This window comes from Schistocerca piceifrons, chromosome 5 (assembly GCF_021461385.2).
Source record: "Schistocerca piceifrons isolate TAMUIC-IGC-003096 chromosome 5, iqSchPice1.1, whole genome shotgun sequence".
Taxonomy (NCBI): Eukaryota; Metazoa; Arthropoda; class Insecta; order Orthoptera; family Acrididae; genus Schistocerca; species Schistocerca piceifrons.
In genome coordinates, this window is record NC_060142.1 from 505,399,441 (window position 1) to 505,412,435 (window position 12,995).

Here is a 12,995-nt window from a genome sequence, read left to right on the forward strand (position 1 = left end):
GCACCCTCTGCCCAGTCAAGGGCACTACTCACCTGTGACAATCTGGGGGATGTTTCTGTTTCCATCACGCCCCATAAGAGCTGAAATACGGTCCAGGGTATCATATTTCTCAGGGACCTTCTTTTGCAGTCTGACGATGAGCTGCGTGCCAATTTAGAGCAGCGAGGTGTCCATTTCATCCGGCGTGTCCACCGGGGCTCCAAAGGATAATCAGGTTTCCACCGGTGCCTTCATCTTGGCCTTTTAGGGTGACACATTACCCGAGAAGGTCAAGGTGATGGTATACCGCTGTGACGTAAAGCCCTATATCCCTCCTCTGATGCAGTGCTTTAAGTGCTGGAAGTATGGCTGTATGTCTTCCCGCTGTACTTCCAGCATTAACAGTCAGGATTGTGGATGTACTTCACACCCAAATACTCCCTGTGCCCTGCCTCCCATCGGTGTCAACTGCGGAGAGCCACCATTCGCCTTGCTCGCCAGACTGCAGGACAATAATGAATAAAAGACCTGGACCGACTGACATACACTGAGGCTAAGAGAAAATATGAGAGGCTACATCCTGTGCATATGATGTCAACCTATCAACCTATGCCACCGCTACAACAACGGTTCTATTATCTTCCATTCCACTGCGTACAGTTGGCTCTCTGAGTCGTCAGATTCCACCTGCCCCCTTGATGGTCGAGGGCACTTCCTTTGCTGTTGCTCCTGCACAACCTACTTCATGAGCAACCCCTCCAGGATCCTACAAGTGGCAAAGCTGCTGCCCGCCAGTGGCTGAAGCAACCAGAGGTAGCTGGTCGGAGGGGCTTCACGGTCCTCCTCAGTCCCAGAGACTGAATCAGTGAATCCCTTCCAGCTGGACAAACCTAAGGAGCAGTGAGAGAAACCTAAAAAGAAAAAGACCCCCAAGAACCAAGGCACTGTGGTGGCATCCACACCACCACTGCCTACAAACTCTGGATCTGAGAATGAGGTGGAGATTCTGGCATCTGCTGAGGACCTAGATCTCGCTGGGCCCTCACACGCAATGGATGTTGATCGCACAGGTACTCATCTGGTGGCAGCAGGTGAGCCTGACGCTTAGACTGCCCTCATTGAGTGTTTCATGCCTTCCCAGTCTCACAATCGTGTAATCTTACAGTGGAATTGCGGCAGTTTTTTCCACCACCTGGGGCTGAGCTACGGCAACTGTTAAGTTTTACACCTGCTTTCTGCATTGCCCTCCAGGAAACCTGGTTCCTGGCAATGTGGACTCCTGCCCTCTGTGGCTATAAGGGACATTAGAGGAACTGTAGCAACTATAGTAGAGTGTCGGGTGGAGTTTGCGTCTATGTCCTGAGCTCGGTATGCAGTGAACATGTGCCCCTACAAACCCCTCTTGAAGCTGTGGCTGTCAGGATAGGGACGACACAGGAAATAACTGTCTGCAATACCCCTGAATGTATTAGCTACACTGATTGATCAACGACATAAACGTTTCCTACTTTTGGGAGATTTTAATGCTCATAACCCCTTGTGGGGTGGCACCAACTTACTGGCTGAGTTAGGGAGGTCGAAAATTTACTGTCACAACTCGACCTATACCTCTTAAATACAGGTGCTGCCACACATTTCAGTGTAGCACAGGGCACATATTTGGCCATTGATCTCTCGGTTTGCAGTCCTGGCCTTCTCCCATCAATCCACTGGGAGCACATGATGACCTGTGTGGTAGTGACCACTTCCCCATCTTCTTGTCACTTCCCTGGCGTCATGCCCACGGACACCTTCCCAGATGGGCTTTAAACAAGGTAGACTTGGAAGCCTTCACCTTTGCTGTCACTGCTGAATCTCCCCCCACATGGTGCCATCGATGTTGTCGTCGAGCAGGTCAGTACAACGATGGTTTCTGCAGCGGAAACCGCGATCCCTCATTTTTTTAGGGTGCCCCCAGAGAAAGACAGTCCCTTGGTGGTCGCCGGAAGTCACTGAGGCAACTAAAGAGTGTTAGCGAGCTATACAGTGACATAAGTGGCTGCCTTCCCTAGAGCACCTAATAGCCTTTAAGTGGCTCTGTGCGCGCATTCGTCAGCTTATAAAACGACAGAAATAGGAGTGTTGGGGAGAGGTATGTGTCGACCATTGGTTGCCATTCGTCACAGTCCCAAGTCTGGACGAAGATCAAATGTCTTTTTGGGTACCAGACTCCAACAGGTGTCCTTGGCATTAACATCAATGGTGTGTTATCTACCGATGCAAACATGATTGCTGAGCACTTTGCTGAGCAGTATGCTAGAACCTCTGCATCGGAGAACTACCCCCAAGCCTTTCGCACCCTCAAACTGCGGATAGAAAGGAAAGTCCTCTTGTTCACTACATGCCACAGTGAACCCTATAATGACCCATTTATAGAGTGGGAGCTCCTCAGTGCCCTTGCACATTGCCTGGGACACAGCTCTTGGGCTGGATCGGATCCACAGTCAGATGATTAAACATCTCTCGTCTGGCTACAAGCGACATCTCCTGGTCATCTTCAACCAGCGTCTTTCTATCACAGTGGGCGGAGGGCACCATCATTTTGGTGCTCAAACCTGGTCAAAACCAGCTTGATGTGGATAGTTACCAGCTCATCAGCCTCACCAACTTTCTTAGTAAACTGCTGGAATGTATGGTGTGTCGGCGGTTGGGTTGGGTTCTGGAGTCACATGGCCTTCTGGCTCCATGTCAGGGCTGCTTCCGCTGTGTTTGCTCTACCACTGATAATCTTGTGTCCCTCGAGTCTGCCATCCGAACAGCCTTTTCCAGATGCCAACGTCTGGTTACTGTCTTTTTTAACTTACCTAAAGCATACAACACAACCTGAGGACATCAAATCTTTACCACATTGTATGAGTGGGGTCTCCGGGGCCCACTCCCGATTTTTATCCAAAACTTCCTGTCGCTTCGTACTTTCCTTGTCCAAGTTGGTACCTCCCATAGTCCCCCCCCCCCCCCCCCCCCCCCCCCTCACTTCCCCCATTCAGGAGAATAGTGTTCTGCAGGGCTCCATATTGAGGGTCTCTCTAGTTTTAGTGGCTATTAACAGTCTAGCAGCAGCTGGTAGGGCTGTCGGCCTCACCTTTCTCTGTATGCGGATGACTTTGGCATTTCGTACTGCTCCTCCAGTACTGGTGTTGGTGAGCGGCGCCTACAGGGGGCCATTCACAAGACGCAGTCATAGGATCTACCCCACAGCTTCCAGTTTTCAGCCGCAAAGTCGTGCGTCATCCATTTCTGTTGGCGTTGCACTGTTCATCGAGAACCAGAACTTTACGTTAATGATGATCCACTCACTGTAACGGAGACATGTCGATTCTTAGGAGTGGTTTTCGATGCCCAGTTGACTTGGCTACCTCACCTTCGTCAGCTTAAGTGGAAGTGCTGACACCACCTCAATGCCCTCTGCCAGGAGACCAGAGTCCCCTGCGCTACAGCCTGGAACCGCGCGACCGGTACAGTCGCAGGTTCGAATCCTGCCTCGGGCATGGCTGTGTGTGAGGTCCTTAGGTTAGTTAGGTTTAAGTAGTTCTAAGTTCTAGGGGACTGATGACCTTAGAAGTTAAGTCCCATAGTGCTCAGAGCCATTTGAACCAGAGTCCCCCCATTGAAGGTTAGGCGTGCACAACTGCTCGCCAGTTATGTTGCACATGTAAGTTGTTCTCTGCTTGAGCAACATCAACTGGGGTGCAGATCGCTCCATGCTGCTGCTGCTCTACAGAGCCCTTATTCAATCTCACCTTGAGTATGGGAGTCTGGTTTACGGTTCACTCACCCTAGTGCACCACTTTGGCGTTCGACTAGCGATCTGAGCTTTTAGGAAGGGTCCGGTGGCCAGTGTCCTGGTGGAGGCCAGAGTCCCCCCCCCCCCCCACCCACCCACCCACCCACCCACCCACCTATTGAAGGTTAGGCATGCACAACTGCTCGCCAGTTACATTGCCCCAAGTTGTTCTCTTGCACATCTGAATTACCATCTCCTTTTCCCAACCTCGGCAATTTATCACCCGCATTGGCGGCCCAGATCAGGACTTATGATTGCAGTTCACGTCTAGTCCCTTCTGTCGGAATTGGAGTCCTTCCCATTACACCTCTTCTCAATGTCCATTCATATACGCCCCCATGGTGTACACCTAGATCGCAGATTCTTAAGGACCTATCGCATGGCCCTAAGGACTCCGTTCATACTGTGGCTCTTTGCTATCATTTCCTCTCGATTATTGACGTGTACCGGGGCCATGAAGTGGTTTACATTGACGGCTCGCTCTCTGATGGTCACTTAGGCTTTGCATATGTTCATAGAGGTCAGATTGAACAGAACTCCTTGCCAGATGGCTGCAGTGTTTTCACTGCAGAGCTGGCGGTCAAATCGTGTGCTCTGCTCTGGCGAGTCATTTCTCGTGTGTACTGACTCCTTGAGCAGCCTACAAGCTATTGACCAGTGCTACCCTTACCATCCTTTGGTAGTGTCCATTCAGGGGTCCATCTATGCCCTGGAATGGTCCCGTTGCTTGGTGGTGTTTGTGTGGACCCTAGGACACATTGGAATCCCAGGCAACGAATTTGCCGACAGGCTGGCCAAACAGGGTACGCGGAAACTGCTTCTGGGGATGGGCATCTCCGAAAATGACTTGCATTCTGCCTTACACCACAGGGTTTTTTGGCTTTGGGAAAAGGAATGGCATAACAGCATGCATAGCAAACTGTGTGTCATTAAAGAGACTATGAATGTGTGGAAGTCTTCCATGCTGTCCTCCTGCAGGGAATCAGTTGTCCTCTGCTGGCTCTGCATTGGCCAAATGTTGTGAGAACCCACCTCTGTGTCGCTGTGGCTCACAATTGATGGTCATCCATCTCTTGCTGGACTGCCCACTTTTAGCCGCTCTGCAGTGGACTTTTAACTTTCAGGGCACCCTACCTTCAGTGTTGGGTGACAATGCCTCAGCAGCATCTTTAGTTTTACGTTTTATTTGTGAGGGGTGGGTTTTATAATTTGATCTAAGTTTTTGCACGTGTCCTTTGTCCCTCTGTGTCCTCCACCCTGGTGCTTTTAGGGGAGAGGTTTTAATGTGTTGCAGAGTGCTGGATTCTCCATTTTATTATCATGGTTAGCCAGCCATGGTAATCTGCTCTCTTGTTTTGACTTCTTCTACATGTTTCTTGCATCTCTCTGTGGTTTTCTTGCCCAATTTTTGTCCATTTTAGTGTTTGTTGCCCCTCCTGTCATTCTTGTGGTTCTCTCCTTTCTTCAAGCTGTGGTTTGTGTGTCTTGATTATTTTACTCCCACCCTTGTGGAATTATTTTAATCGGAACGAGGGACCGATGACCTAGCAGTTTGGTTTCCCCCCTCCCCCCCTTTTAAACCAACCAACCAACTACCACTAATTACACTATAAGACATTCCAAAGCATTAACAAAGAGCAATGGCTTTGCTGATCAGAATGCTAAATGCTTGTGCCATGTATTTCTGAACAATTCTGTGCATGATGTTACGGCTAGTTCTGATCAGTACATAGCAGTTTACTTTGGTTTCACAGTTTCTCCTTTGAACATGATTTGCCAAACTACTTCAGTTTTCACTTTCTTTTTAATAAATTTGAGGAACTTGATATAGTGTCATTGTAAAAGTATTGCCAAATCTACACAGTTGTATAGTGGATATAGTAACTGGCTTGTATACGCAAGGTTGTGAGTTCGATTCCACTCTAAGTTAATTTTTTTAATGTTTATGGAAATGACATTCTGTGTTGTACACTTGAGAGTAAATGGAGTGTGCAGAGGCAAATCAACTATCATGTGACTATGCACTGCTAACCATTCCTCGGATTGTAAGTGATTATCTTTGTGTACAGGAGCGTTCATTTATAAACATCGATCTGAAGAAACATCAAATTGGTAGGAGAGTGCGAAGAACCTCTCTCTTCTGAGTACTGATGAAAATAGCAGGAAGTTGTAACCCCCCTGCCCCAACTGCTTCATGACAGTAATATGGGCAGTCATTGTGGTATTTCTTCTGACACGTTTGTGTTTCACCTGTGTATGGTGAAAATGGCAGAAACTGCATTGTGTCCTTTTGTGAAACATAGAAGAGGAACACCTTTAAAAAGCTGTGAAAAACTGGTAATTCTCAATGTTTTTGAGAAGTTGTCAAAACAACATCCTTCGCTACCAGTAAATATATTTGCAGCAATGACATCTGAGTTTACTGAGGTTTCTGTGACAGGTGTAATACATGTGCATAAAGAAAGACACTATACATAACTATTTATTTAAATCATCTTTTCAAAATGGTGACTTGTGTGCAAGCTACAAATTATATATCAACACACTGTGAGCTATTTTCCCTTGTTCTAAAATTCCAGGAGAGTGGAGCGGAACTTCAAGTAGCCATTGTAACAGCTATGTCCAGCTAGGTGCTTACTGCTGTCTCAGGAACTAGAGGCAATGTTCATCTTTGCCATATGTCCCTGAGCTGAGACATGGCCACTACAACAATCTGTTCTTGCCTAAATAGGAGAGAGGAGAGGGCATATTGAATGTTTTTGTCCAAAACAAGTAGCATAAACCAACAGTTGTAATTTATTTGCTAATATAGTCCTTGTAAATAAATACACACACAATTGTGATAACAGTACAGATGAAAAGTGTCAATTTTTCTGTACGTTAAGTTATTCTTAGTTTCCCATACTCATCACATGAGCTGTCATCAGTGAGTGAGCTTTCTTCCCCACAGTATCACTTGGGTGATGATTCATTGTATTGATGGATTTATGGAAAGGCTGTTATGTTAGATATAATAATGGGTTTTATGTTTTCTAGCTGTTGGAGCTGCAGTCTAAGTATGCAAATGACAAGAGATTTACCTTGGATGAAAGGTTTTATGAAAGTGATGATGATGAAGTGTCAGTGGAGCCTGATAAGGTTGTTGAATTTCAAGATGAAAAGAAACGACAGTTGAACATTCTGCAGGATGTCCTGGGTGAAACAGCCCACGTGTTACCAGAGAAGAGAGAAAAACCTAGGTAAGGTTACTCTGTAACTCTTCTAGCTGAATGTCACTAAATGACTGAGAGAGGAAGAGCAGGTCAGATCAAGGAGGGGGGGGGGGGGGGGAGAGAGAGAGAGAATACACCTTATAGAATCCTGTTATTGATGTTAGATTGGATCTTACCATTTTTTAAGCTGATCTTGAATGCAAACCACACCCCAGAAATAAGACTCAGAAGAAGAAGGGAAAAAAAGACCCTCATTTCAAACCAAATTTAAAAATCAAAACAATTTTCACTTATCACATATTGGATAAAATGGTCCCACTTCTCAGGAATTTGTGAGGATTAATAGTACCTATTTATAGTAAATTGCATGGAATTAAATCTAGCCTTTTGGGCACTTAAAATTACTGTTACATCACAAACACTGACAGCAGTGAGAATCACTATCTCTGTCAAAATATTCCAAGCGGCCACTAGGACAGCTGGGGCCACCAAGAATTTTGCAGACTATACCGCAACTCGTGCTTGAGATGTATGTCAATCTTTCCATATCACATGGGTGTCATCCGAAGTGTCTTTTTCTTTCAGTGAAATATAGCATTTTATCCAGGAAAGTTACATCTTGGCTTGCCAAAGTACAAACTTGATTTGAAGGACTTAAATTTGGCGAAGAACTATCTACATATTCAGGACGCTGATTTGTTACAATATTATGACAAGGATAGTTGCTACTCACTATATACTGGAGTTACTGAGTCGCAGATAGGCAGAATAAGAAGATTGTCAGAAAGTGAGCATTTGGCCAACAAGGTCTTCATCGAAAACAGACCACACTCCCATGTGCGCTGCCCCCCCCCCCCCCCCCCCCCCACACACACACACAGAGAGAGAGAGAGAGAGAGAGAGAGAGAGAGAGATTCTCATGCAAACACGAAGACTGGGGTCGTGTGTGGTTTGTTAGCCAAAAGATCACTTTGTGACAGTCTTTTTGTTGTACCTATCTGCAGCTCAGCATCTCTCATATATGGTAGGTAGCAACTATCCTTTTCGTAACATCCCAACCGGGCTTTACCATGTTTGGTTTTTGCAAAGATGCTGATTTGTGTCATCTCTGGTAGAGGTTAAACAGGGTACTTTATTAGATTACTATTTATACAGTCTAAGCAGTATAATATATCTACACAGTATCATTTCCAGCACAAGCAATACTTACAAAGTGTAAACTGTAAGTATTGCCACCATTGCAGAAAATTTTTCTTCTGCAGCGTCTCCTATGTCTGTCAGTGTTGTTTAACAAACAAATTAGGGCACGGCTAGGCAGCTATAATTAGGAACTATGTACGGGTGGGCTGTGAGCTGGAACATCACAGGCAAGTCTCACTGCACCACATAACTGAACAGTCGGGGTTGTTCATTTCTTCTTATATGGCTGGTGTAATGCTAGTATAAAGCCTCCTAAGGAAATCAACCCCTTCCAGCATCTAGAAAGGCACTACTACTACTGTTACTACTACTACTACTACTACTACTACTCTCTCTCTCTCTCTCTCTCTCTCTCTCTCTCTCTCTCTCTCTCTCCCCCCTCTCTCTCTCTCTCTCTCTCTCTCTCTCTCCCTCCCCCCTCTCCCCCTCCCTCCCCTTCCCCCCTCCCTCCCTCCCCTCTCTCTCTTTCTTTCTCTCTCCTTTTGGGAGGGGGCAGGGAGGGAAGAGGCTCACACAGGCTTACTGTAGACCAAAAGACCTGTGCCGTGGAGAAACTCCAGTAATGTTATAAACAATAATACTAATTTACAACACAATAGAACAAAAGATGTTAAAAGATATCAGATAAACATGAACCTAAGAAAAAGACACCATGTCTTCTTATTCTTAGTGGCATAAACTCACCAACTGGCTGAATACTGTCTCATATCTACAAAGAAAATGACTTAGAAATGAAAAGTGTAAGTACAAACCAGAAATTTTGTTTAACTATCATAAAAATATATATACAGTTTTTAATCATTACTCAGATGATTCTGAGTCATTGTCACTCGATTCTTTGTTGTTGCTCTCTTCATAGAAAGCATCATCCTCTGTGCCATCAGGCACATTAGAAACTCAACTTTTTTTTTTTTAATGGATGTTAGACAGTTTTATTTGGGATACATTTTCTACTTCAGTAAATCTACTCACACACTTGAGACAAGCTTGCACACTGAACACACCTGTAAGCATTAATTGCCCATCTTCTTTCGTTAGCTACTGTGTGTACATATTTTTAAGTTTGTCTGTACTTGGTTTGCTTAAACAAACTTCCAATGCCTGTAGATTGACATTATCCCTCCTACAATTACAGTCAAGTGTGCTCTGCCCTCTACTAATTTTCTCTTTACAGCCAGAGTTGTATGACCTGCAAACATATCTACTACAAGTATGTTTGGCAAACATAGGAAGGCATCAGGACGCCATTGCCATGCAGGTTTAATCCACTCTAATATCATGTCCTCTGTGAACCATCCACTTATGTTAGCATGTACAATAATGCATTTTGGAAATATCTCGGACTTAGGTAACATCTTGTGTTAAAAAAAAATTAATGGTCGCAGTTTATGCCCTTGGCTGTACAAGCAAGCATGACAGATAGGTGCTGCTTTTCACCACCAGCAGACAGTATCTTGACACACCTTTGTCCCCCTTTGCTTCTACTGTGTAATTTGTTGTCATATCAAAAGACATCGAAGTTTGGTCTGCATTACCTATCTGACCAAGCAGATAATTATTTTTGGTGCACTACCCGATTATGAAACGCTAAAATATGAGGAGTTTTTTTCTCATAGTTATCTGGAAGCTTCTATTTAGCTGAAGTCCGCCTACACAGAGAAGATCCCCAATGTTTCATGAGACAGACAATCCAATTGCAGCTTCCTTTCACATTCGTAATTTTCTGCCATCGAGCAACTTCATGTGGTGTAACTTGGATAATTTCTGCACTGACAGGTAAAAGTATTTCTGCTGCTGCTCCCTAACAGAATCATTCAGCACAACTTCTAATGTATAATAATCGCCATGTTTTGGCCCAGAAATTGCTTTTGTATTGCTGTCTCCAGCGTCCCACTTTATTCTTATTGATCCCTTATCACTAACCTGCAGCATGTTTTGGTGTTTCCTCGGTGAGTGAAATCACTTCTGTCTTCAGCTTTGCAGTATAATGAACACGCTTCACCATGGTAGACTAAAACCTGGCACTTCACAAAAGCACTAAAGTAGGCTGACACAAAGGGTGAAATATGAGTGTACCATCTGTAAACATTGTAGCTAGCACTGCTCCCACTGGCTCAGGGATTAGTGGAAGACACATAAATGAAGTTAGGGGAAGGGAAGGGAGGGGAGGGGGGGAGGTCTAGCTTTGGGAAAATTTCAGCCTTTGTGAGCAATGCAGATAATTCATATTGATCATCTGTTATAATAGAAATCTCTCACAGAAGTAACAAGATTCCATAAGGACTTTTGTGTCCAAATGTGGAACTTACTTGTAATTGTGAATATGAAATTAAACTAAGTCAGTGAAACATATATTATTGTTATGTTGTGAATATTGGCAGCATTTAGAAATGGTTTGATGTACATTAATGTGTGCTTATAGGTTCCGAACAGAGTTGGAACTGTTGAAATGTAAAACTGTATTGACCATGCTTGCCAACTTCTGCAAGTTTGTTAAAAACATTTGCTTTGATGGCGAATATGAAAAGAGATTTATTTTTATTGCTGTGAAATTTGAAAAAAAACTGCTAAATTCAAATATGAGCTATATTGAATAGCCCCCAACTTAAAAAACAGTAAACATTCAATACTCGAAACACTAACACAATGGCTTCTGTGTGAAAATAACTACTTACGGTGGCTTCTAGTGGCATTTTTCAGAACTTCGTAGGCTTTGCCCCAGGATCTTAAGCCACAGGTACATTGTTGGACCATGGCAATCAGAAAAAAATGTCTGCTTGCATTTGGGTAAATATGGTGATCTGCCAGTATTAAAAGGTGCTGTGTGGATTGAGTGAATTGGATGCATTTGTTTACATTTTATTTACAGAGAACTTGACGCCATTTCAGCTTTTCATGTTTTCGGAGCTGCTTTTGGAATATGTTAACAGCTCTTTCATTCACAATTTATAGACAAATTATGTAGTTAATGAGCATCGTTATATTGGCCACAAAAAACTGACAGTGATAGAGGATGTAAAATGAAGACTGGCAGTAGGGAGAGAAGCTTTCCTGAAAAAAAGCAGTGATTTAATAAAGCCTGATATAAATTTAAGTGTTAGGAATTTTTTTCGAAAAGTATTTCTTTGGAATTTAATGTTGTCTGGAAGTGAAATGTGGAAATAAACAGAGTAGGTGAGATGAGGAATAAAAGCTTTTAAACAGTGGTGTTACAGTGGAATGCTGAAAAATATATGTATTAGATTGAGTACAGATCAGTAGGTGCTGAGTGAAATACGAGGAGAAATGAGCTTTATCTATACAACTTGATTAGGAGAAGGTGGGTAGGCTGGTAGCATACAAGCTGAGGAACCGAGGCATAGTTAATTTGGTAATGGAAGGAAGTCGTGGATGGTGAAATTGTAGTGTTGTGCGCATAACAACGTGAGCTGTCGATGGGCTATCAGCAAGGCACTTGGGGGGGGGGGGGGGGGGGAGGGGAGAGTGGTAGTGGTTGGGTTCATGGGCAGGCGCAGTAGGGGAAATGCCGAGTGCTGGAGGGGGAAGAACCAATCTAAACTGAATCCTATGCTCACATTTTTTGTAAATATTAAGTGGAGCCCCTCCATACTGACACTTACATGGTGACCATTCAAAAAGATCTACTGTCACCAGTTCTTTAGTTAGAGTCTAGAAAAAATTCTGCCGAAAATGCAACAAAAGCAACAAAATGGCTTGTTAACCATTTGTAACTTTCAGAGAAGTGTCATGAGTGGCAAATTTGGGATAAAACCTACATGTTTTTCTTGTTGCCATCTTAAAAATTGCTTCTTTTGCCAAAACACAGTGGAGTTTGCATAGTGTCACCTCACTAATATGTTGTGCAGATGCAGTTGTGAAAGAAGTGTGAAACAGTGATTTAAGTGGCAAATTGAGGAAAAGTAAGCTTAGTAACATGAAAAAGCACATGCTCGGTACAAAAGTAAACATGTAGTGACTTTACTTATTTTGTTCCAAAACCCACGCATTTCTTGTTTCACCAACTATCGGTGGCACTTAAAAATTACACTCTTTCACTGAAAAAGTCTGTAGGTAGGGAAATAACACGGTAGATAATAAAGGTTTGCGTAGTAACCATATGGCAAAACACTCTCCATTGGGCACTATCATTTGCTAACACCTCATTTTGATATCTCATACCATTTATGAAATGCGAGGAATGTTGTGCATATTTCACTCTGGCTTTATCGCAACTGCACGCAATTATAAATGTATGTGCTACATCAGATCAATTTTCTCGAGATTGGTGGCAGGTAGAGATGTCCACCCAAGTATTAAAAAAATTCAGTATGTTGGCTAAATTTCATACACAGTAACATATTATACAATATCCACCAAAAACAGAATCGTAGTGACCCGTAATTTTCATTATAAACTTTTTCAAATTTTGTGCACTTTCTTACTTACATGGAAATATCACAATAACTGAAATCATTAACAAAATGTTGGGCACATCAACATAAAGCTAACATAGAAAGCTATATGTACTGCAAACGTGAATTTTTTTGCTGTATAGTTTCTGTAAAATCATTTGAGAAAGATGGCAGGGAGTGTGTCTTGATTCTATCATTGCCGACTAGCAGAAAGAAGGATGAAACACTGTCGGCCTCCCCTTCTGAACAAACAAATGAACTTGACCAGCACTTTGGTCACTGTGCATAGACCACAGTATCCTGCGTGGACTCTAGAGAGAGATCAAGGCTTGACTACAATTAGCAGGTTCAAGTGAATGCAGATTACAG

At 43.6% G+C, this 12,995-nt stretch overlaps 1 protein-coding gene across 1 annotated transcript in view; it reads left to right on the forward strand.

Moving 5' to 3' along the window:
* Nucleotides 1–12,995, forward strand: part of LOC124799115 (nucleolar protein 8) — a 59,369-nt gene that overhangs the window by 31,518 nt on the left and 14,856 nt on the right. The window contains 1 exon segment of the mRNA XM_047262653.1: nucleotides 6,839–7,041. Within this exon segment, the coding sequence (XP_047118609.1) occupies nucleotides 6,839–7,041 (203 nt within the window).